The sequence below is a fragment of the Hevea brasiliensis genome, chromosome 1, assembly GCF_030052815.1.
Source record: "Hevea brasiliensis isolate MT/VB/25A 57/8 chromosome 1, ASM3005281v1, whole genome shotgun sequence".
NCBI classification, from domain to species: Eukaryota; Viridiplantae; Streptophyta; class Magnoliopsida; order Malpighiales; family Euphorbiaceae; genus Hevea; species Hevea brasiliensis.
Window position 1 is genome coordinate 3,818,781 of NC_079493.1, and position 25,762 is coordinate 3,844,542.

General features: G+C 31.4%; 1 protein-coding gene across 1 annotated transcript; it reads right to left on the minus strand.

Annotated features, from left to right (window-relative positions):
- Nucleotides 1–23,894: 23,894 nt before the first annotated feature.
- LOC110667349 (LOB domain-containing protein 1) lies at nt 23,895–25,673 on the minus strand. The gene is made up of 2 exons (XM_021828160.2): nt 25,340–25,673; nt 23,895–24,508 (listed from the first exon to the last, which is right to left on the minus strand). Exons 1-2 carry the CDS (start codon nt 25,577–25,579, stop codon nt 24,158–24,160), a joined length of 591 nt encoding a protein of 196 aa, XP_021683852.2. The 5' UTR covers nt 25,580–25,673; the 3' UTR covers nt 23,895–24,157.
- Between the last annotated feature and the right edge of the window lie 89 nt (nt 25,674–25,762).

The window sequence follows — 25,762 nt, forward strand, 5'->3', positions numbered from 1 at the left end:
AATGACCAAATGAATAGTATATGTTCATTTGGCCATAACTCCCTCTAGGAAGGTCAGAATGACCTAATTTTTATACCATTGGAAATGTTAGACATAGGAGCACAACTTTCATGGAGAACAAAGAATCCAAAATTATCTCTAACCAAATCAAATTGCTAGCATAATTTAGGTTAACAAAATTGTCCAAAACTAAACTGTCCAGAAATTTTGAACTTAGGTATACCCGATCAGTTTTGGCAAAAGTGCCATAACTAGGTCTACAAAATTGCAAATGCAATAAAACTAGTGCAAAAAGTTTTAGAAGACATAGATCTACAATATTGGTGTTTTGACCAGAACCCAGAACCCAAGGGAACTAGGCTAAGACAATTCAGCACATCAAACCTGGAATTTGACTAAACTACCATTTGACCCCAGAACAGTGTTTATATCATATCTCCCACTAAAAACTCTCAAATGGGATGAGCCAAACTGTTCTGGAAACCTAAGAGACAGGTATCCAACTTTACCTCAAATTTAGAGTGTAAGAACCCTAAATTGGGAGTCAAAACCACTTACCTGAACCTGAAATCCTGTAGACACAGGGTACCTGAGTCCAGGCCAGTTAATTAGATATAACTAATTCTACAAAACTTGAAAAATTGTAATTCAAAATTCTAAGTGATCATGAGACATAGGGTAACGACTTCTATGAAGAACATTAGGCCTAAAAGTGGCTGTAACATATCCAAATAATTAGGAAAAAATTGACTCTAGAATCTACCTAGTTCTAGAACTAGAGTGAGTTAAGGAATCAGTTACGGTAATTTGACCATAACTTGAGTTCTAAAAATCCAAACGACATAAATTAAAAAGGAAAATAAAGACAAGACATAGGAAACAACTTCCATGAAGGAAGTGTGGCCAAACAGTGGTCACATTTTGACCAATTTGTTAGGTGAACTTAAGACATCAAATCTGGACCTTGAGAAAGGTTTATAAAATGACTTGTTATATGATATGAAGTTAATCAAAATAAATTATTAAACATAAAAATGACATGAATATATATGTGGGACTTATGTTTCCCATCATAAGTAACATGAAAATGTTATTAAATACAACTAGCACATAATACGAAACTATAAATACTTAATAATATTAATTTGCCCAAAGTATTCCTAGACTTATATATATAGCATGGATCGATTGATATATCAATTAGAGACTACAGATTACAGTATTGTCCACAGGAATAATCATTGATAGACAATATATGTCTAAGATGGTTATTCTATTGGCTTTATGCCTGCCCGTTGGCCATTGTGCCTAATTTTATTTCTGGCTCTATACCTACCCGCTGGCCTTGTGCCTGACATGACAGATGTATACATGTTAGACATACGGATATTTAACTAGTATACTCTCATGTATCCAGTCTTTACAGTTTGTTATAGGTTACTTGGGCACAGATATGAGTAATAAGTCTTAAATTTAAATAATTACAAGAAGATATTACAGATATGAACAGTAAGATTAAAAATGACATAAATGAACAATAAAGATCCTAATAATTTACTTGCTCCCAAAATTTCATAAAATATGTAAATGACTTAAAAATTTATGAAATTACACATAGAATGATTATTTTAATTGTATAGTTATTTTTCCTTTATTTTATGCACCACTAAGCGTTATGTTTAGCGTGTTAATTTTTCCATCGCGTAGGCACTGGAGAGCAGCAGCAGTATCAGTAGCAGTAGTGCTATATAGGATTCTGATCAGATCTACTGCAAAGTGGTTGTCACCTTAGGCGGTTATTTTGGGTAGGGTCCATATGCATGTTTAGATTTTATATTTTGTCCATTGTATATAAGTAAACGATGTAATTTATTTTGTGATTGTAAATAAAATTGTAAATATTGTGCTTGATTTTATATAAATGAAATGAAATATTTTATTTACTTGAAATGATTATGAGTATTATGATGATATGACTTGGTTTATGGAAAATGAAATGGATATAAATTATTTTTAACAGGTAAACAGTGACACCTGCCATACGCTAATAAAAACAGAGGAAACTCTGTCTGGGTCTCTACAGAAACAAGATGTGATAAAAAAAAATTCTACACATGAGATAATATAAATAAATAAATATTAACTTAATAAGGTACATGACAAGACAAGATATGGTGCTCCGACACCAAATGTAGCACACCTTGCTCGACTACACTGTAGACAAGTGAGGGGTGTTACAATTCTGCTACCTGGAATATGTACGAGACATCTGAAAATACTAGGCTCGACTGTAATATTGACTATGTTCCAAGACGAGCCGTCGAGCAGCCAAATTAGGCCGAAAATTCTATCCCAAGCGCTAGTGAGCTATCAATGATCTGAGTATATATTCAGAATGCCTATAAGTTGCTAGTGACGGATCCGCTGACGATTCATCAAAACTCTACTCCAATCACCTGATATTAGCCGATTTAATCTAGGCCATTTGATGGGCATCTTCTCTATTCGATCTCCAATCAAGGAAGCTTGAGGAGTGTAGATCATGATCCCAGGGTCTGATCGTCCAAAACTTCTCTCCCCCTTATCTCACTCATCCGATCATCAAATGCTACAAAATTAGTATCAAAAGAAAGCTCTCGGAATAAGCTTTCCAACGCCACCAGAATCGCCTTGATTGGATGTCAGATGAAGCCGAAATCACGCCTGGAAACTGCTGTGTAATGGCCCGGCCCACTAGTAATATTGTCCGCTCTGGGTCGAAGCCCTCACGGTTTTAAAATGCGTCAATAGGGGTTAGGAACCTCCATCTTATGAACCTAGCATCTCTCCCGTGTTTTGTCGATGTGGGATTTGCCTAGGGTGTTACAATCCACCCCCCTTATGGGACTCAGCGTCCTCGCTGAGGTTTGCCCCACCATCGTTCAAGGTTGCACGCGGAGCAGCTCTGATACCACAAATGTAATGGCCCGGCCCACTAGTAATATTGTCCGCTCTGGGTCGAAGCCCTCACGGTTTTAAAACGCGTCAATAGGGGTTAGGAACCTCCATCTTATGAACCTAGCATCTCTCCTGTGTTTTGTCGATGTGATATTTGCCTAGGGTGTTACATGCTACCCCTGCACGCCCATTGAAGGAGGAAATTCCTCCATTCACGTCTCTGTTGGCACTGGTCTGGCCGACTGGTGGCTCGCCAACGTCGCCCAGGTGGTGGGACTCCTCACCAGACGTTATCGGTGGCTGGTGGCTCGCTGGCAGCTGCAAAAAGGGTGGGGGGGGGGGGGAAAGGTAGTTACAAGAGGGAGAGGGAAAATGTGGGAGAGAGAGAGAGAGGGAGAGGGAGAGAGAGAGAGAGAGAGAGAGAGAAGAAGTAGCTGGTTTTTTTTTTTACTTTTAATTACACTTTTGGTCCTTAAACTTTTCATGATTTTTCAATCAAGTCCAAAATAACTTTCAGTTTGGGTCCTAAAATATAAATATATGTATAATTAAAATAATAAAGAAAATACAATAAATAATATTGATAATAATGATAATAATCAAATTACTAACAATTAAATCAAATCTTAAAACCAAGGTTAACAAAAATGTAATAATATATTTTGTTAATTGATTTAACATTAATATTTAAAACTAATCATTTAAATTAAAATTGGAATATTAAATAATTTTATAAAATATGTTTAGAAATAACATTAAAAATATATAAATGAAAGTATTACAAAAATTATAATTTAATTAGATAATATTAAAATAATATTTGAATACTATATAAAAATATAAAATTTATATTTTAGAAATTCACGTCGTTACATTGAGGAACTTTATTTTATTTTGTTAAATTAATAAATATTAATATATACATAAAATATAATTAGTTAAAAATATATATTAGAAGTTTTTTTTAAGTAAATTACAGGTATCTCATAACTCACTGGGTTAGGCCTACTTACACTAAGAAGGCTCATCATGGGGGTAAGTGTTCACAGCGAGAATTTTCTTAATTCACAAAAATCGAACACCCCACTTTGCTTACTTAGAAAGTAATGTTATCTATATAGGATTTTAATCTAATTGTATTTATCCAAATTGATTATTTCAGCTTTTAAACTAAATATTTAAAAAAAAAAAAACTTAACGTTTAAACATGTTATTTCTTAGTTTAACAAGGTTTTATTTTTTTTTTTAAATTTACTTATTTATTAAGTAATAAACATGATTAAAATACTATTATTATTTTCATTTTGATTGAACTAAAGGACAAAAATACTAAAATAATAAAAAATATAAAAAAGAAATTAAATAAAATAATAAAATTAAGAATTGTTAGCTTTCATATAAGAAATTTAACTCTATTTTAATTTATATTATCAAATTCACCATTACAAAATTATATTCTTGAAAATTATTATTTTAATATAAATATAAATATTAAATATAATATGATTTAATATAGATTAAATTAATGACATACAAAGATACAATATTAAATTAGTTAGACTTCAAACTTAGATAAATCTCTCTCATAATTAGATCTTTATTTCTCATAATTAGAAAAAAAAAACTAAAAATTAAATATTTCTTAATTCTTAATAAGGAAAGTAGATAGAATTTGAAAATTATTATGAAATAATTATTGATGAAAGTTATCATTATTGTTGTTGTTATTATTATTGTTATTATAAAATCATCATGAATTAAAAAAAATTGCGAAATATATGTACTTTATAAATTAGAATTCTATATAAAAAAATATAAATCGATAAAAATAATAAAATTTATTATTTATTAGACAAGACAATTAAGTAATATAACAAATAATTATATATTAATTTTTTATTAATAAATATAAAGTTTCTATACATATATATAGTCTATACGGAAATTAAAACCTAATTAATTTATTATTTTTCTACCATATTTATTATTTATAAATTTTATTATATTTAATCTTATTGGTAATTATTTAAAAATAATTAAGTTTGTTCTTTATTTTTATTTTTTATAGTGAAAAATATATTAATGTACTAATAAATCATATAAAATATATATATATAAATTATTTTTGTACTTTATAGTTTATTATTAATTTATAAATATTTAATTTTATTAAAATGTAAAATATATTAAACATAGTTATTATTTAATATTGAATTAAGTAGTTTGTTTTATATATATATATATATATATATATATATATATATATATATGTTGCAATTAAGTGATTAATAAAGCTTCAAATTATCTAACCTTTGCTAATTCTAAGAAAACGAAAAAAAAATGTAAATTTCCGTTTTATTTATGTATTAATTGAATTTTATTTTAAAATTATAAAATTTTTATAAAATGCTTATTATAATATTAAAGATCTTAAATTTCAGTAAAGTCCTAATATCAATCCAACTTAATTATAAAATCAGGTTGCAAGATATCATATCTTTTTTTTTTTTAATTTTTCAAATAATAATATCTCATATTTACTGGATAAATTTTGACAACGGTCTCTGAACTTATATAGTTATAATATTACGGTCCTTCAACTTAAATTTTTAAAATCTAGAGATGCTTGCGTTATTCTCAATAATATGGCCCCGCGTCCCGTTCGTTCCGCTCACAACAATCCAATTAGTTCTCTGGGTGAAAAAACATTAGACATTCTATCTTCTCAAATCAATACTTTTGATATTATTCGACATATAATAATTTCTATATGCCTATTATTGATCTACTCTTACCTTGGGATCAATAAACCTTTTTTATTTTATTAACTAAAGAGATATGATTTTGCACTATAGTGAGCTCAGGACCAATCAAGAATTCCCAAGGAATTTTTAAATTTTGTATAATAAAATTTATCTAACCTCCAATCATTTATTTCTCAGTGAGACGCCGACCTAAAAAGTTTCAGTGTGGCGCTTAATCAATATTTCTTTTTCCTCTCTTAAGCTATGTGTAAAGTGAATTATTTTTCTCTCTATATAGAAAATAAATTTTTATATGTAGAGAAAATAATTTTACATTGTATATAAAAGAGGAGAGAGAAATATTGACTAAGTATCATACTGGATCTGTTCACATGTTAGCATTTAACTAGAAATTTGGTAATTGAAAGTCAAAATGATTTTTCTGTATAAAATTTAAAAATTGAGTTAGTTTTATGTTACATTTTAAAGTTAAATGATTATAATATTACAATCATATAAGTTCAAAAATAATTATTTAAATTTATCTCGTATTTACTTAGCCACATAATATATATCGTAAGTCTAGCCCAAGAGAAGTCCAAGCCCAAAGCAGACCCAAATCCAATAATAAAAAATTTAAAATTATTACATAAATTTAAGATATTAAAATTTAAATTAATTCATTAATAAATTTTAATTTAATTATACTAAAATTCTCTCTAAAACGATAAAATCTTATGTTCAAATCTTAGAAGAAATAGATTAACAAAGTCTTAGTTTAGAATATAAAATTTTATAAAAATATAATTTAATTAATTTATTTTTAATTAATTTTTATGTTCAAAATAAAAGAATTCAATTTTTTTTAAATACTTTAAATACCTTATTTGGAAAGTTTAAAAAAATATGAATGAATTAAATCTAAGATAAATATAAAAATTTAAAAAAAATTGAAATAACGACATTAACCATAGCATTTGAAATTCTAATTTAACCTAATAAATTTTTTTTAATATTCATACCTATTTTAAATTTAAAAATTAAAATTTTTTTTATTAATTAAATAAGATATTTTTAAATTTATAAATTTTAAATTCAATATTTTTGAAATTTAAGTCTGAAATCTAAATCTATCAATCAAAACACGACCTAATCATATTAGGTTTTCGTCAAGAATTGTGAATATTATGGCCATAGATTCTAAAGCAATATCAAAGGCCCAATAGTATTGGGCTTTCATTTGGGCTCATGGGCTTTACAGCCTCATTACATTTAAAAGCTTAGAGAAAAGTTTAGAACGACTTTTCACATCATTTAAGTTGACAAAGAGAGTCATGGATTTTTTTTTTTAGTTAAAAAAATTAATTAATTTGATGGTATAATATTTTTTATTAAATATTAATTAATAAATTAAACATTTCAATTATTTATTATTATTTTATTATTTTCTATATATATAATTAAATGTGTCTTTTGAACGCTCTCTATTTCTTTGAAATTAGCTTTTTGAGTTTAATTAGATTCGGATTAACTTTTTAAGAATTGTTTTGACAATAAATTAAATATAAAAACATATAATTTATATATAAAAACTTATGTGTGCATATACACTTAATTATAAAAAATAAATGATATTATTAATTTTAATAGTATTTGTTCGGATTGATTTAGTCTAATTATTTTGCATTAGAAATCATAAACCAAAACCCTAAACCTAATTTCTCAATCGAGTTTGTCCCTTTCGAGCTTTCTCTCTCCTTTGTATATATGGGTAATTTTTATAGCGAGTTCTTAAATTTATTTTATATTTTATTTTAATTTTAATTTTAATTTATTATTAAAAAATTCTTTAATTTTAATTTTATTTTATAAATAATCCCTTTAGCCTATAATAATATATTTTTTACATTAAAAAATCTCTCTAAACTATAGTATACCGTTTATAAATATAGTCTTAACACTTTTCGATAAAGGATTAATCATATTCCTTTTCAGAAAATAGATTATTGTGATGACATTAGTATTTCTGTGATATGTCTAGATTGTAATTAAAATGACTATTTTTTTTAGTGAGAGAAAAGAAGGTGAAAAAGTATATTTTTTTTTCCACCTGTAGACCTATTGTAAAAAAATTAAAGGGATTTTTCTAAAATAAAATTAAAATTTATGAATTTTTTAGTAATAAATTAAAATTAAAAAATGAAAGTAAAATATGGATCAAAGTTGAAGTATAGATTATACTATTTTATATATAAAATCTATTTTCAGTTTATTAAATTAATAAATTATAAAATTTAAATTAATTTAGCTTGAATTAGTCAGATTGGACAATTTGTACTACACCAACTTTAATTTAATTGTAATAGTGCTAGACTAGACATAAGTTTAATTTACATTATTAAATTAATTTTTTGAAAAATCTGTCATTTTATTTTTTGGTAAGAAAAGTAATTTTTTATATAATTAAATGCAATATAATTTATTTCATATACTAAATATATTTATATTATATTTCACAGAAAGTGAATTTTTTGAATTTTGAAAAGTATACTTCTTAAAAGGTATAATATTTTAAATCAAAGTTTTTTTTTAAATTACTTGAATAAATGATAAAATTAAAATAAATACAAATTAAACTAAAAATATTAAGTGTAACAAGCACTTTTTAAGATAATTATATTTTTAATTAAGTTATTATTATATTATTATATAAAAATTGATAGAAAATAAATCAAGGAAGACCAAAAACACTTCTTTATTAAACTCACCAAATAGGCATATTTAATTATATATATATATAATTATTTGTTTTGAAAATTCACCATCAATTTCCTTTTTCTTTGCCCCCTAATTTTTCAACATCTAATCCACCTTTAATTAATTACCTTTCAAATTCAGTGGCCTAGCAAAGATATGAATACCCTTAGAGATTGACATTATGGCTACCCCAACTAATTAATAATTTTTTTTAATAAAAATAAATTCACTTAAAGTTTTTCTTATTGACATTGTGGAAAGTATCATTTCATTACAAGTCAACTATCAGTAAATCATAATTAAAATAAAAAGTAAATATGCCAATTAATTAATCACATGTACTTTAGTAAATAAATATATAATTATAAATTATATAATTTTTAATATAAAATAAATTAGCACTAATTAATTTAATAAGTCCATAATAGTTTTACAAGAAAAGAATTACTCATAATTAGAGACGATATAAAATAGTCTGAGGCATCAATGAAACAGAACATCTAAGAATTTTGTTCTACGACATAACTTCATAAAATTAGCAAAACATGATCAGCACGAGCAGACCAGTTGGAGTTGGTCTGTTATACAAACAGAGAAAAGAGCAACTTGGATGATATCCATCAATTTCAATAATTATAAACCATGACACCCCTACATGATATGTATATATATACATATAGAGAAAGAGAGAGAGAAAGAGAGAGAGAGTAATGTGATCTATCAAATTAAAACATTAAAAACCCTACCCAAGTCATTGTTATCTGCAAAGTTGGTTTGGGTTCTAAAGTGATGAGAAACCACCATGCTCAAAACTCAAAAGGCTGCATTTTTAGTGTGAAAATTGGATAAAGATATGCTTCTTTATTCTTGTGGCTAGCGGCCAAATCTTTTTAATAAAAAATAAAAGCCAAAAGGACGACAAAGCAATATATATATATTGAAAGGAGATTTAAGAACAGTCTTGGGTTCCCATTAGGGAAGCTCAGACTCAGAGATCAATTATTTCTAATGCTAATGATCAACAAGATATAGTTTCATACTAATATATACATGGGATTATTTTTGTCACATATTATATATTATTATTCTAATACCTAATTGTCTTATCATGCTACATATTTTTTTTTTTGGGTACCTAATTATTTTTGGTTAGGTGAGCTCTGAAAGTGATTATAAGTTCAACCTAATACCACTATATATAGCCAGCTTAGCTAGCTTTAATTTATGCATATATAATTAATTCTATAATTGTGACACCACCACCATTAGTTTTTGTTGTTATTAACTCATGCAATATCAAGATAATTATGATTATTAGAAAAATTGTGGATAATTGGTACATATATTATATAAATCTATCATATTAGGAAAGAAATTTTATAAATCTGTTCTGATTAAGACTCAAATTCAAAATTTCATAACTCTAGAAATAATTTTGGTACTATTGAAATTATTATTGATTATTAATATCTCCTTATTAACTTTCAACTCAAGGGTTCATATTCTCTATATTTAGAATCTGGGAATTAATTGTGCACAGTACAACTTTCACATCAAGGGTTCAAACAATAAAAGGATTATATATTGAATTGATTAATTTTTTTCCTTTTTTTTTTGAAAAAAAAGTTCAATATATAAAAAGAAAATTATATATACTCCACGATGTTCATCATTAAGTCCTTGCAACTTGCAAAAATTGTGGCATACACATGATTAATGTTGTTCATAGAAAAGAAGAATTAAAATGTGTTGTTCACAAAGTGATATAAGGGTCAACGTACAATAGGCAAATCATTCATTAATGCTTTTGTTTACATTACATAAATAGTAAATAAGACATAATTTTCCTATGATTTGATCTCTAGCCACTCATGAATAAAATTCAAATATTTAATTAAAAATGGCAAATTAATTCTCACCCCCAAAAAAAAAAAGTAAGTTAATTGATTGTATATGTATCTACCATCAAATGCTTAATTATTAAGTTTTAATTTTTAATTAATAAACTTTAACTGATCGTATTATTGGAGTCGTTCTTTAAATTATTAGGTTTAAGATTCGAGTTTTTATATTTGAACCAAATAAATTAAGAAAAATGTTTAAGTTTTTAAGTAGAGTCGATAAAAACTTATTTTAAATGAAAATTTTTTATCTAAATTCGATCCATTATAAATTTAAATAAAAATATGTGAAACTCATATATTTAATAAGCGAATTTTACTGTATATCTTATGTTTTGAATTCATAATAAATTAAATTTAAGCAATGAAAATCTATGGATTCACTATCTTCCAAAACAACCTCTCCCTGAATAGATTTCACCCAAAAATCTACCAAACTCTTAACTATAGTAGGGGCTGCATACTAGGTAGTTCACCAACCAATTAACCAATATCTGGCCAACATTGTTATAAGAATATGGGTCATTTTTAGGCAACTAACCATTCTTCTTAAATTTTTAATTATCTTGATGATTGTTCAGTGAAATCGTTTAGAGTGGAGAAAGTGAATCCATAAAGCCGACCCCAAATTTTTGAGATAAAGGTTTAGTTGAGTTGAGTTGAGTTGATGATTGTTCAGTGCATGTGAAATATTAGAGAGAGAAATTAAGTTCAATCACATCCATAATTGGAACTATAAGTATACATTCATATATGCTTAAAGGGCGTGAAACACTTCTTTCATATATATATATATATATATATATATATATATATATATATATATATATATATATATATATCAAATCAGTTTATATTTTTGAAGTTCTAACATTCTAACATTCCCATGTGCTAACATGTGCAACCTCAAACATAGATATAATGTTTTTACAATTTATAACATGTACCACCTTAATACATGTGCAAAAGGGTGATGAGCTTGCTTAGGAATAGGTAAGACTCATGATCATGTCATGAATCATGATAATATTCCATTCCTTTACTTGAACAACTTCAACTTGTTGGGTTTTCAACCATGGTGAGATGATATAACTTTCCAAACTTTCTTTTTTCTTTTCATTTCTAATAAAATTCAAAACTTTATTGTATAATTTTTTAAGTCATATGTCCTAAAAATTATCTAATTTAAAAATCTCAATTAAAATGATTTACACTAAAATAAGCTCAAAAAAGCACTATTTCGTTATACTTTTTCATATTCTAAATGGCCTGCTCTGATATCATGTGAAATTTTATAACTTAAAAAGTGCTGAAAGTTATCAAAAGGTTCAGTTATTGAATTTAAGGTTATCTCCATTAATAATTTAAGCTAATTAAACTGCCATCTGCTTATATTTTCTTATAGTTTTTTTATAGCTAACCGATGTGAGACTCTAACATTCAAAAATCATCGATAATTCTCGATTGAATCAAATGGATGAATTATTTTCTACTTATTCTCAAGTCGGTTGCTATTGACGAGATAGTACATGTAAATCACAAGTTTTGGTCATTATAGCCTCCGAAGCCAAAGAAATTAGCATATATTGACGTTGAAATAGAGCTTGTTCCGTTAACACAGGACATTGTTAGAGTCAAAAAACACACACACAAAACTACTTCTCATTTCCTTATAAGAATGGAAAATAAAGGGAAGATATAGACATAGCAGACTTTGTCTGATACAGAGAAAATTAACGATCGAAAAATAGAAGAAACCCATGAGTTTGCCGACAAGTAATGATAACATGTTGGTTACCATCAAGTTCACGTGGTTTGCCCGTGAATTTTGAATTATAGCTAAAACCGCGTTTAAGGCCAGAGAAATGTCATCATTTCTTGTCTTAATTAAACCCATATGTAATGAAGAGATTGAACAATTCAGACAAAATTGCACGTGCAAAGTCAATTCAATCGTCGTTTGGTCGTTTTTTAAGTAATCTATGGGATATCTCTGTGGAGAGTTCTTGTCCCTCATAAACCAAGAAACTTTTCTTCTCTTTTTATTGCATGAAAACGATTGTAAATTTCTTGTTTATTTGTCGTTTTGGTCCCAAACAGATTTGGAGAAAGATGATTTTAAATACAACCACGGCTCAAGATAATTTAATTTAAATTTAACATATTAAAAATGAAAATGTTTTTTCATATTTCTAATAATTTTTTCTTAAAAAATGTAACACCCCTGATTTTTTTATATATTATTATTGGGCTTCGTGTAGGTATCCTCAATTCGCGGAAATTCGACAGTTGTCCGGATCTGTGAATTTCCGGCCAGACAGACCAGCTACCGGAAAAGTCTCCGAATTGGATCTAGGTTTTGGCTACCCCACCATTGTCAGGCATCCCGAGCGCGTTCCCGAAGTCGGAATCGGCAAAGGTAAACCCGAACCTTGCTTTTTCGTAATTTTCTAGTGCTTGAATAGGATTAAAAATCCATAAAATATTCGTGGTAGCTTAGAAAATTACGATTCTTTTTGCAATAGCTTAGTAATATTGCTAAGGACCGCGGGGCAAAGTTTTATAATTTTTAGAGCTTGTTTGGGCAGTTTTTGCAAAAATGAACAATAATAAGGACTAAATTGAAAGTTTGCGTATTGTGATGGATGATTGATTTGATGGGCCCAGGAGGGGCTGTGTGATATGATTGAACTGTTGATATATGGATTGTGAATATAAAAGTGCTTTTAGCCCTTTTGCAGTTGGGTAGGTCCTAGGTATAGGGAGATTCTCACGATTTTCGACGACTTAGGACGTACTTGATCTTTTCTTTGTTTGTATTGAGTCAAATTTATTAAATAGATGTAATGTAATTGTCGTGTGAGCCGACCTTCTTCCTCCGCCCACCGCCACAAGAATTTGTCGTATAGTCTGTGAGTAAAATATTAATTTTAATTGTAATTTCGATATTATTATATGTTCAGCATGCCCATACATCACTTATATGCATATATTTATGTAGTTAAACTCTAGGCACGATTTATGTTGCATTCATAAGCTTTAATGTGCCATGAGTGTTGTTGTGGTAATTTGGAGCAGCAGCGTGCGTTGGCGTGCGTGTGATGTGGTGTGGACTATGGATAGGACGGGGTAGTCACGGCTTGAGTTCTTCGGGACCCGTTCCTTCGAGGTAGTCACGGCTTGAGTTCTTCGGGACCTCGATTTGGTTTATTGCGAAAGTCCGCTTGAGTTCTTCACGCACCAGTTGGATTTAAGAGAGTCAGATAGGGATCGGCTCCCAATATATTATGATTGATGCTACAGGTGCGTGAGTGCTCCAAATTACCTTTTGATGCTATGATGTGAATATGATGTTGATGTTGCATTTCACTCTACAGGTGCATTAGTTACTGAGATAGTTATAGAGATTATGGTTAAAATTGATATTTTACTCTCGAGTCGAACGCTCACTCTGTTCAAAAATTTTACAGCGCAGGAGGATATTTTATTCGAGTTAACTCGCTTTTATACTTCGCAGGTTGTTTATCGATATTTGTGTAATTTTATGTGCTCCTAGAATTTCCGCATGTGTTAGCAGTAATTATTTGAATTTGGTCTGTAATATTATTATCATGTTGGACCTGTAAACTTAATATTCTATGTCTATTTGATGGATTGGATGAGGGAGCTGAGCTCCCATTTATTATTATGTTGATGAGTATGTGGAGGGTGAGCTGAGCTCCCCAATTGACTATATATTGTGTTTACAGGTCGGGTGAGTCGAAAACTCCCCGTTGGTAAGTCCATTTTATGGCCGGACTCTGTCCGTTTGTTTTCTTGATATTGGGCCCAAATGGGTCTTAGAGTTGGGTTAATGAACAGTTAGGCTTACTACGGGCCTCGGGGCTTTAAGGCGGCCAGTCCTAGTCTTGGGTCGGCCCATAGGTTGGGTCGTGACAAATGTGGTATCAGAGCTTAGGCTCCAGATTCTTAGGGAAAAGTTGTCTAAGTGTTGGGAAGAGTCTACTAGGAGTCACATGCGGAGTATAGGATTCTGTTTCGTCTTTTCCTGTAATTCTTTGTTTCTAGATTCTACGTTATACCTCGGGAAATATAAGATTACCTCAGTTAGTGTCTTGATTTTCGTGGAGTACACAGAAATGTGAAATAGAGTTAGTAGACATGTGAGATCTATCATGAGGATCGTACTCCAAGAAATGTTATATTTTTGTCGATGGGTTTAAATGGTGTGCCCATTTCTGTAAGACACGAGTACATAAAAGTGAGTCTTAAAAGTACAGTTGCCTAGATAAGGATGAGGATACCACTCTTCGGTCATCGGTAGATGACCCAATGTAATAAGTTTGTGATAATAGAAGATTCGGAGAGATAAGAAATTAGGAGACCTAGTGCATCGGGACGTATCGTAGTAACTATACAATGTTCTCGATGTCCGCTCTGTAGTGCAGATTACGATGCACATGAGATTATTGTGTAGAGCTGCGTGCATCCCCGTGGTGCTCCATAATGAGGGTGTTTGAGATGGCTTCTGCTTTGGTACGATTATGCGAGCAGAGTTCTATATTTGCAGAGGAGTTGGGAACTCCGGCTAAGAGTCTAGAGTTAGAATATTGAAAGGTCACGGTTGGGTGATAACTAGAGTCGTGACTCGATTACTGACATGAGCTAGAGTTACATCAAGAGTTGCCATCAGACCAGAGGTTTCGGACTAGTTGCAAAGTAAAGGTGACACTTATAGAGTGAGAATAGTATACCTTGTGTGTATCGATGGAATAAAGTACAACTCTACTACCTAGAGAAGGTCGAAACTATGAATTGATGATTTATAGAGCTATGATATGATAAAAGAGTCATTAACTTGACATGGTTCTGGCAAGGTGGTAGATGTAGTACCTTTGTTGCAAGTTAGGATATAGTCCTATCTTTTCGTAATGGATCAAGGTTATTCGATAATGATGACTTATGGAATAGTGTCCCGGATGGACCGTAGAGTGTGGTAGAGAGTAGTTGGCTCGGGTATCTGGAGAGGATACAAGTTCCATTATAGGAATCATATATAATCAGATCACGATGGATGTAAATCCTTTGAATTGGATGACGGGTTTGGGTGCCCGGAATCTTAAGTTTTGGCTAATTGAATAAATATAGATAATAATAATAATAATAATGATAATGATAACAACAAATAAATAAAATTACCGCAGAATCGGTTCTCGAGGTAGTAAGGATATTATGTAAGCTAAAGGATAAGAATAGAGATCATACGATAAAGGTATGATTGTCATTTCCTGAGTTCTTTTGTAACTTCATATTGTTCAAAACAATAGTATAATCTAATTATAATAGTGTTAAGAGTAATAAATTAGCGAAGATAAATCACAGAAGGCCATTGAATAGAGAAAGTGCAGAATGAAAGTTTGGACAATTGATTGCAGATGCAATATAATTTAAATGCCCAGTGGAAGTACTAGCTAGAGTGGTCAAATGACCAAATCTGAGTAGCACAGACATATGATAACGCGACAGAGACTCTGAAAGATATAGTCAGCAAGTACAGCTGTCATGTTAGGAAGAAGAATGGAACCAGGGATAGAATAGTTAAGTTCTATTTTGGATAAGAAAAAGGAAATAAATGAAAGGACAACCTAAAGGGCGCGTAACAAAAGGAACAAAGTTAAGATATAGGGTAGGCTAAGTGTTATTCTTGGCAAGGAGAATGACAAGGATGGAAAACCCAAAATGGGACCACATTAGTAAGAACAGTGATGGAGGTATGGAATACAATAATAATGAGTAAAAGCTAGAAGGTGTGCGATGATATTGTGGACTATCTAATTAGGCAGAGAAGAAGAAGTTAGTAAGTAGTAAGTTTAATAAAAGTTAATCTAAGGGATCAAAAAGGTATGATGAGAGGAAAAGAATGATAGATAATGACACAGAGGCTTTAAGTTAGACTTTTGAGATAGTGACAAGGTAGTTAGAGGTTCATTATGAATGTCAGGCAAACATTTTTAGTGTGATCAACAGAATCACTTTGTAGTAAAGCAATAACGACATGACAACAGTAGGGGTAGAACGAGAAGTGACAAGTCTGGGTGGTTATAAATCACTAGAAAGTTCAAGGATCAAACTAATGACCATAGATAAGATTAGAATTAGTGTTGGAAGAATTTATTAGTGAGAGAAATCTTTCAGGAATCAACAAAAGTTAAGAGCACAATATAAACGATGATAGATATGAATCATTGGTCAAGTATAAGTAAAGTTAATAAATTATAAAATATTATGTCAGGAAGGACAATGGTTCGGTAAAGAGTTCATGCAGATGACATCTTATAGGTAGAGCACAATTGTGCTAGGAGATGATGAAATTTGAAGAGAAAGACCAAGAAACATAGGTTAAACATTATTATATGGACAATCGAGCGTAGTTGAGTATAAGAGTATTTTTCTTTCTTTTCAAGTTTAGCTCGTGTTTTTGATTCTAGAGCATTATATAAGGAACAGAGACTGAGTCAAGGAGACCTAGTTAATTGAGAGTTTGGTAGGCACCAATTCATACATAATTTCTGATATGAGAATGACAGTAAGTGCATACCTAGTATTAAGTATGAAAGGACGACAGAGTAATGACAGAGTTAAATTGAGTTAGCTATACTAAGGCTTGCAACTGTTTTAAACTATGAGTGGAGGAAGTACTATTTATGGTTGAGATTCAATAGATGAAATTGTTCTGATGGGTAATTTGAGGTTGAAGTTTAGAAAGCTATGGGCGGTATATATGATTAAATTAAGGAGAATGAACACGTGAAGTATCTTGTTTGGAATTAAGGCATGACACATATTTCCTACAAAGTGTTAGTTCAGATGGAACTTATAGTTTATGGGGCTCATATTCATCCAGATAAGCAATTTCCTACTAAGGCTGATAGGGAATGATAATGTTCTGATAGTTAAGTTGGAAAAAAGGGGATACAAGAAAAAAAAAAAAATTTTTTTTTCTATGGGTAATTATAAGTGTTACATAAGGTGAAGAATGTGCTGGTAGGAGTAAATCATAGGGTTAGAATTCTCAAAGTAATGAAACTAGTAATCAAGATAAGACTAAGAAATAAAAAGAAAGTTAAAGTTGATGATGGGATAGACATCTTTGAAGGAAAAGGTGTAAGGATGAGATAGGACTAAAATTAAGGAATAAGTACAGCAGGTTGAAAAGATACCAACAATACCAAAAATAGGAAAAGGGAAGTGGATAAGATGCAAAGGACGGAAGAGAGCTCGATAGAGTCGGTTATAATGATGAGGATAAGGAGTGTCTAACCATCGCCGGTGTTAACACTACCTATGAGCGATGAAGGATACACCGTGTACTGTGACGCCTCCAGAGTTGGCCTAGGGTGTGTTTTGATGCGGATGGAAAAGTAGTGGCTTATGCTTCAAGGTAGCTGAAGAGGTATGAGCAGAACTATCCCACCCATGATTTGGAAATGGCGGCTGTAGTCTTTGCACTAAAAATCTGGAGACACTACCTGTATGGTGAAGTGTGAGAGATATACACCGACCATAAGAGTTTGAAGTACATCTTCCAACAGAGGGATTTAAACTTGAGACAGAGGAGATGGATGGAGCTTACGAAGACTATGATTGCACCATCGGTACCACCACAGGAAGGCCAATGTAGTAGCAGATGCTTTAAGTAGAAAATCTTCTGGCAGTTTGGCGCACATTTCAGCAGAGAAGAGACCGTTGATTCAGGAAGTACATGAGTTGATGGATCAAGGTTTAATCCTAGATCTTTCAGATGAGGAGGTCTTGTTGGCTCATTTTTCAGTGAGGCCAGACTTGCGAGATAGAGTTAGAGTTTCCCAATACAGAGACCAACAATTAATGAAGATCATAGAAAGAGTACAGCAAGGTGAAGGTGCTGAGTTTGGATTTGCCAATGATGGTGCCCTAGTGCAAGGTTCTAGGATATGTGTGCCCGATGTGGACAATCTCAGAGATGAAATCATGCGAGAGGCACACTATAAAGCTGTACAATGTCCACCGTGTTCCACCAAAATGTACCATGATGTGAAAGATAGCTACGGTGGAATGGCATGAAGAGAGACATAGCAGACTTTGTGTCCAAGTGCTTGACTTGTCGGAAGGTGAAGTTTCAACATCGAGACCGTCGTGAAGTTGCAAGAGCTCCCTATCCTGAATGGAAGTGGGAAATGATCACTATGGATTTTGTGATCGTTGCCTCGTACCACGCGAGGATATGATTCGATATGGGTGATTGTAGACCGTTTAACCAAATCACCACTTCTTGCCTCAGAAGACTACATACTCAGAGCACAAGACGCCGATCTACATTCGAGAAATAGTCGATTGCATGGAGTTTCGGCTTCCATAATATCCGATGAGGGCCCCAGCTCACTTCTGGTTTTGGAGAAAATTGCAGAGGCACTTGGCACACAGCTGAACTTCAAGACGGCTTTCCACCCTCGCATGCACGGACAATTGAAGGACAATCCAAACACTCAAAGACATGCTTCCCAAGAGTGTTTTGGATGTTGGAGGTCAAAGCGATGATCAGCTAGCTTTGGTGGAGTTTGACTACAACAACAGTTATCACTCCACAATAGGGATGCCACCATATGATGCACTATATGGAAGAAAGTGTAGGTCTCGTCTGTGTTGGACGACAATGGGGAAGCGAAAGTGCATGATGTATACCTAGTGCAAGACACTTGAGAGATAGTTCCTTTAATCGTGAACGATTGAAAACACTTTTCAAGAGTAAGAGTTATGCAGACCCAGACGAGGGATGTGGAGTTTGCAAAGGCGACTATGTATTCTCAAGGTTTCTCCAATGAAGGAGTCGTGATATTTGGAAAGAAGGGCAAGTTTGCACCTCGGTATATTGGACCTTTGAGGTTACCGATAGAGTTGGAGCAATTGTTCACGGTTGGAACTACCACCCAACCTTTCTCACGTTCATCCCGTATTTCACATCTCCATGCTCAGGAAGTACATCCCAGATCCTCCCCATATACTACGGCAGGATGTAATAGAGCTAAAATAGTACTTGACCTAAGAGGAGCAACTCAGAGCCATAGTGGACTACCAAGTGAGACAGCTAAGATCAAAACAGATCCCTATGGTTAAGGTTTTGTGGAGGAGTCAGTCAGTGGAAGAGTGCACCTGGGAGTCAGAACGGGACATGCGTAGCAAGTACCCTTATCTGTTCAATGTATAATCATGTGCTTTATTCTGCCTTGTGTAAAATTCGAGGACGAATTTTCTGTAAGGGGGGAAGAATGTAACACCCCTGATTTTTTATATATTATTATTGGGCTTCGTGTAGGTATCCTCAATTCGCGGAAATTCGACAGTTGTCCGGATCTGTGAATTTCCGGCCAGACAGACCAGCTACCGGAAAAGTCTCCGAATTGGATCGAGGTTTTGGCTACCCCACCATTGTCAGGCATCCCGAGCGCGTTCCCGAAGTCGGAATCGGCAAAGGTAAACCCGAACCTTGCTTTTTCGTAATTTTCTAGTGCTTAAATAGGATTAAAAATCCATAAAATATTCGTGGTAGCTTAGAAAATTACGATTCTTTTTGCAATAGCTTAGTAATATTGCTAAGGACCGCGGGGCAAAGTTTTATAATTTTTAGAGCTTGTTTGGGCAGTTTTTGCAAAAATGAACAATAATAAGGACTAAATTGAAAGTTTGCGTATTGTGATGGATGATTGATTTGATGGGCCCAGGAGGGGCTGTGTGATATGATTGAACTGTTGATATATGGATTGTGAATATAGAAGTGCTTTTTAGCCCTTTGCAGTTGGGTAGGTCCTAGGTATAGGGAGATTCTCACGGATTTTCTACACGACTTAGGACGACTTGATCTTTTCTTTGTTTGTATTGAGTCAAATTTATTAAATAGATGTAATGTAATTGTCGTGAGCGACAGCCTTCTTCTTCCTCCGCCCACGCCACAAGTAATTTGTCGTCAAGTTTGTGAGTAAAATATTAATTTTAATTGTAATTTCGATATTATTATATGTTCAAAGATGCCCATACATCACTTATATGCATATATTTATGTAGTTAAACTCTAGGCACGATTTATGTTGCATTCATAATCATAATGTGCCATGAGTGTTGTTGTGGTAATTTGGAGCGGTGTCGTGCGTTGGCGTGCGTGTGATGTGGTGTGGACTATGGATAGGACGGGGTAGTCACGGCTTGAGTTCTTCAGGGACCCGTTCCTTCGAGGGGTAGTCACGGCTTGAGTTCTTCTGGGACCTCGATTTGGTTTATTAAGCGAAAGTCCCGCTTGAGTTCTTCACGCACCAAGTTGGATTTAAGAGAGTCAGATAGGGATCACCCCAATATATTATGATTGATGCTACAGGTGCGTGAGTGCTCCAAATTACCTTTTGATGCTATGATGTGAATATGATGTTGATGTTGCATTTCACTCTACAGGTGCATTAGTTACTGAGATATTTATAGAGATTATGGTTAAAATTGATATTTTACTCTGAGTCGAACGCTCACTCTGTTCAAAAATTTTTACAGCCGCAGGAGGATATTTTATTCAGGTTAACTCGCTTTTATACTTTGCAGGTTGTTTATCGATATTTGTGTAATTTTATGTACTCCTAGAATTTCCGCATGTGTTAGCAGTAATTATTTGAATTTGGTCTGTAATATTATTATCATGTTGGACCTGTAAACTTAATATTCTATGTCTGTTTAATGGATTGGATGAGGGAGCTAAGCTCCCATTTATTATTATGTTGATGAGTATGTGGAGGGTGAGCTGAGCTCCCCAATTGACTATATATTGTGTTTACAGGTCGGGTGAGTCGAAAACTCCCCGTTGGTAAGTCCATTTTATGGCCGGACTCTGTCCGTTTGTTTTCTTGATATTGGGCCCAAATGGGTCTTAGAGTTGGGTTAATGAACAGTTAGGCTTACTACGGGCCTCGGGGGCTTTAAGCTGGCCCAGGTCCTAGTGCCGGTCCGGCCCATAGGTTGGGTCGTGACAAAAAAAATTATAGCATTGTTCTTTCCATGAAAATACTTTGTTAATATTTTTTAAACAAAAAATAAGCATAAAAGACAAAGATATCACACATCTCTTAATAAAATTATGAGTATATTATATATATATATACTCTCTATAAATAATGTATAAAAAATTCAATTAAAAGTGTAGAATATGGATAACAATAAGAAGGATATCTGTGATGATCACTCTACCTACCTGAACTTGAAATTGATTAATATTCTCAAAACTTGAACTCGTCTCAAATCCGATTAAAATTCATTTTCGTCTATTCGAATCAGTACAAACTATATTATTATTACCTATATAATACTCGGACCCGTTTAATTTTATAGATCTTAATTAATAATTTTATATAAAAATTATTTTTTATTAATAATTTATATTTTAAAATTTAATAATTTCATAAAATATTTAAATTCTATTTTATTTAAAATAAAAAATATAAAAATGTATAAATATTATTATGAAAAACGTATATTTTATATTTAAATAAGTATTTATATAAACAGATTCGAATAATGGATATTCAACGTGTAAAATTCAAACACATCACGGATATTATTCTTCAAATTTAAATCCACCCTAAACTCATTCATATACTATCTAAACTCGATCTATTAGAGTTTGATCAGATCAAATACTCAAAAAAATTCGACCCATTAGGACCATCCCTGATGCAGAAATTGAGTTTTATAATTTATTAATTACGAGATTTATCAAATTTTATGATAAAAATTGTTAATTAATGGAGAAGACTATTTCTTTTAGATGTGATTTAAATAATATTAATAAAAAAAAAAAAATACAGCGACGGCTTCTTAATTTTAACAACGAACGTAGTTATAGATACATGCATATGAATGGCCAATTAAATCAATTAATCAGGAGCTAACTACAAACTTATGATGGAGATGCCACTTTGGTTTTGTAGCGAAAGGTCAAGATCTTTGAATCCTCAATCACTCTCACATCTAGATTTGATGAGACAATTCTTACCGACGAAAATTATCTCTTATTATCTGTGATATTTGAAAAACTTTTAAAAAAATTATTAACCTAATATCTATTTTAAAATTAGTTATTATTATTATTAATAAATATGTAGCTTTTAATATACTAATAAATAAACAGGCGTTCAAGGGATTAATTCAAATAATAAAAAATAGGGGTGTGCATTATTCAGTTATAATCAAATAGAATTGATAGAATTTGATTATTTTAGTAAAAATAATTTTAATTTGGTTCAATTCAATTAATAATTCTAAAAATTTTAGATTTTCAATTCAGTTAACTTTGATTTAATCGAATTTATATTAATTAATATATTTATTATATTTTTATTCATAATATATTATTTATAATTATTATTTTTATAATTTTATCAATAATATTTAATTTATAATTATTCTTTCCTTCATAACAAATTGTATTTATCACTTTTATTATTTTTTTATAAATAAAAATAATTAAAAATATTTTTATTAATATTTAATTAATCAATAATATATATTATATTTTCCGATTAATTTAGTTATTGTTTTTTTTTTGTTAGGTTCGATTTTCCCTTAATTTTGGTTTATTTTGATTAATATAATTGATATTAATTAAAATTTCAATTAGCTCAAAATTTGGTTCATTTAAATTAATTAAATGCTCATCTCTAGTAAGAGAGATTCATTCAATCTGAGATATTTCAAGTTTAAACCGCATTATTAATCTCTTTGTGTGGTGGCATATCTACATTCCACTAATAACATCTATAAAAATATTTCAATGTTTGGCCAGGTATAGAGATGATTCGAGATATATGTGAGTGTGAAAATCACAATCTTCTTTATCATTTGTAGTCAGTCTATCTATACACCCATTATATGTGTGTGCATATATATATATATATATATAACTTATAATAACACTTAATCTATATTTTTATTTTTTTTATTCATAAAAATACAAGTGTACAATTTTTTTCTCACGAAGTTAGAATACCATAGCAGCCCAGCCCCATACCTCCATCAGTGGTCACTAGTATAGGAAAACGCAAAAACTATGTGTACAAAGGTTTTAGTAATCTATCTTTTTAATTTAATTAAAAAATTGCATAAAGTTTCTCTTCTTTAGTCATTATATATATATGTATATAAACTGCAGTGGCCGATTTGGTACAGAATCCAAGGCTTAAAAGGTCAAACTGCTGTTCAAATTAGTCCACTTGAAGAACATGATTAAATCGAATAATCTATAACTAGATCAACTCTCAGTCTTAAATAAAATTTATCAAATCTTTTAGTGGATTGATATAATTTTATGTCAAAGACTGGAAGGAGGGAAACGTTGAGTGCTGCATAGAAATGAATGTATTAAGAGATGGTCAAAAGCTAGTTTGACAAGGCATTCTTGAAACATCAATCAATTTTGAGTAATGAAAGTAGGTGACCATAAAGTTGGTTGATTAAGTTTTCAGTAATCAATAGAGATAGACCATAATTAGACTGAAAATAAAGGCATCTTATAATTTTCTCTCCTAATGTAGCAAATTAAAGATTACATAGAGGAAATTAAAAGGTCAATCTACTTGATCATCATCACACTCAATTGCCTATATATAATTCTATTATAGTAATTAAGTTAAAATTAATTTTTTTTATTAAAATTATGTCCTTGGATTTCTCCTTCTCGTTAGGAGCAATTAGTCCTCGAGTTAGGAGAACTTCATTGGTACATTATTTATATTTATTTATCATAGCTAATTATGTCCAAAGAGGCTCCCAAAGTGGCCCTAAATTGTTGCTGTCATCAACGAAGCAAGGGTTGCTCTGGTAGCTCTGCGGGGTACTAATGAAGTTGTCGACAGATTGTTCCGATAATTGTTGAGGAGATTGTGCCATTTCCATGCAAAGTAAGGCCACAAGGTTAGCTTGTTGGCATTGCATATTAACAAGCTCAGCTTGTGCTTTAGCTAATTGTGCTTGGAGTTCATTAACTTGTTTTTGAAGATGGCAAATCGCTCCGGCGCAGCCATAAACGGGATCTCTAATCCTTGCACTTGCCTCATAAACCATGCTGCTCACTGCATCAGCCCTTTGAGATTCTGGTAGTTCCTGAAATTTTAATATTTAATGCGTTAATTAATTTTCTGTTTTAAAGATAAAATTTTGGGAAAATTTTAATTAAAATAACGAATAGATTGTGACTTCAGGGGCTATAGATCTCTGAAAGGGAAAGATAAATACTAAAGCTAGAAGTCCACATGACCAAATTCGTTAAACAGTGAAAATCTTTTTATAAAAACCAGAGTTAGTGTTGTTTTGCTTTCAAACTTTGGAAATTTTGTACAATTCAGTGTGTGTGTCTACACAGCTCGAGAGACTTTTCAAAATTTGAAAGCGAGCTATGGGATATCCCCATTCCTCTGTTGGTTAATTACTATAGCCCAGCTATTCACGGCACCTGCCCTGCCCTACCCTTGAAGACTTCTGATTTCTCAACCAACTTCCAACTGTACACTTTTTTCCGCATGGATGTGTATCTCATTTCATTCTTAAACTAATTCTTGCTGGACTTTAACTCGAGATGGATATGTTAACGAAAATCTAACATTTTGGATTCTAGCTAACTTTTCTCTTTCTTATTTTTCTCAATATCTATTAAAATCGCCTCTCAGGTGTTAAATCGAACACAAACTCAATTAAAAAAATTAAGAAAATAATTAAACTAATAATTTAATGGTCGAATTTCCTGCTAAATCAGGGAAAATTACTTTCCTCAACTAATCACAAGGTCAAATGAAGCCATTGTTAGTTAACTTTTGAAGAAGAATGATAATAATGTTATTGTTGATCTAGTGAAATTAAATTGACGATTAATGTGTTCAATTGCGAAATCAATTAATTTCTAGACTAAAATGAAGAAAATGATCAATGAAGTTGTACCTGTAAGAACTTGATGATATTGCTAGCACCGAACACGCGATGAGCAATGGTAAACTTTGCCGGTTCAGTAGGAGGAAAATACGGAGCCAAAACGCACTTCTCAGCACATCTTCGCCTGAGAATCTTACAAGCCGCACAAGGACTGATAACCACCGGTGGCGTCGGTGGCGACGGCGGAGAAGAGGAAGAAGAAGGAGAAGATGAGTTAGTGTTAGAATTGGCTGCTTCACTGTGCTCCATTTCTTTTAGATTCTTATCAGCTCTTCTATAGAGAGAATGAAGAAAACAAGAAAAGCAGAGAGAGAGAGAGAGAGAAGGTGAGATTTTCGTGTATGCGAACGGCAACATAAATAGAGAAGGAGCCAGCTTTGTGTTGCGTCATCTCCTTGGAATCTGACGTCATCTCATTGGAGATTTTCCATT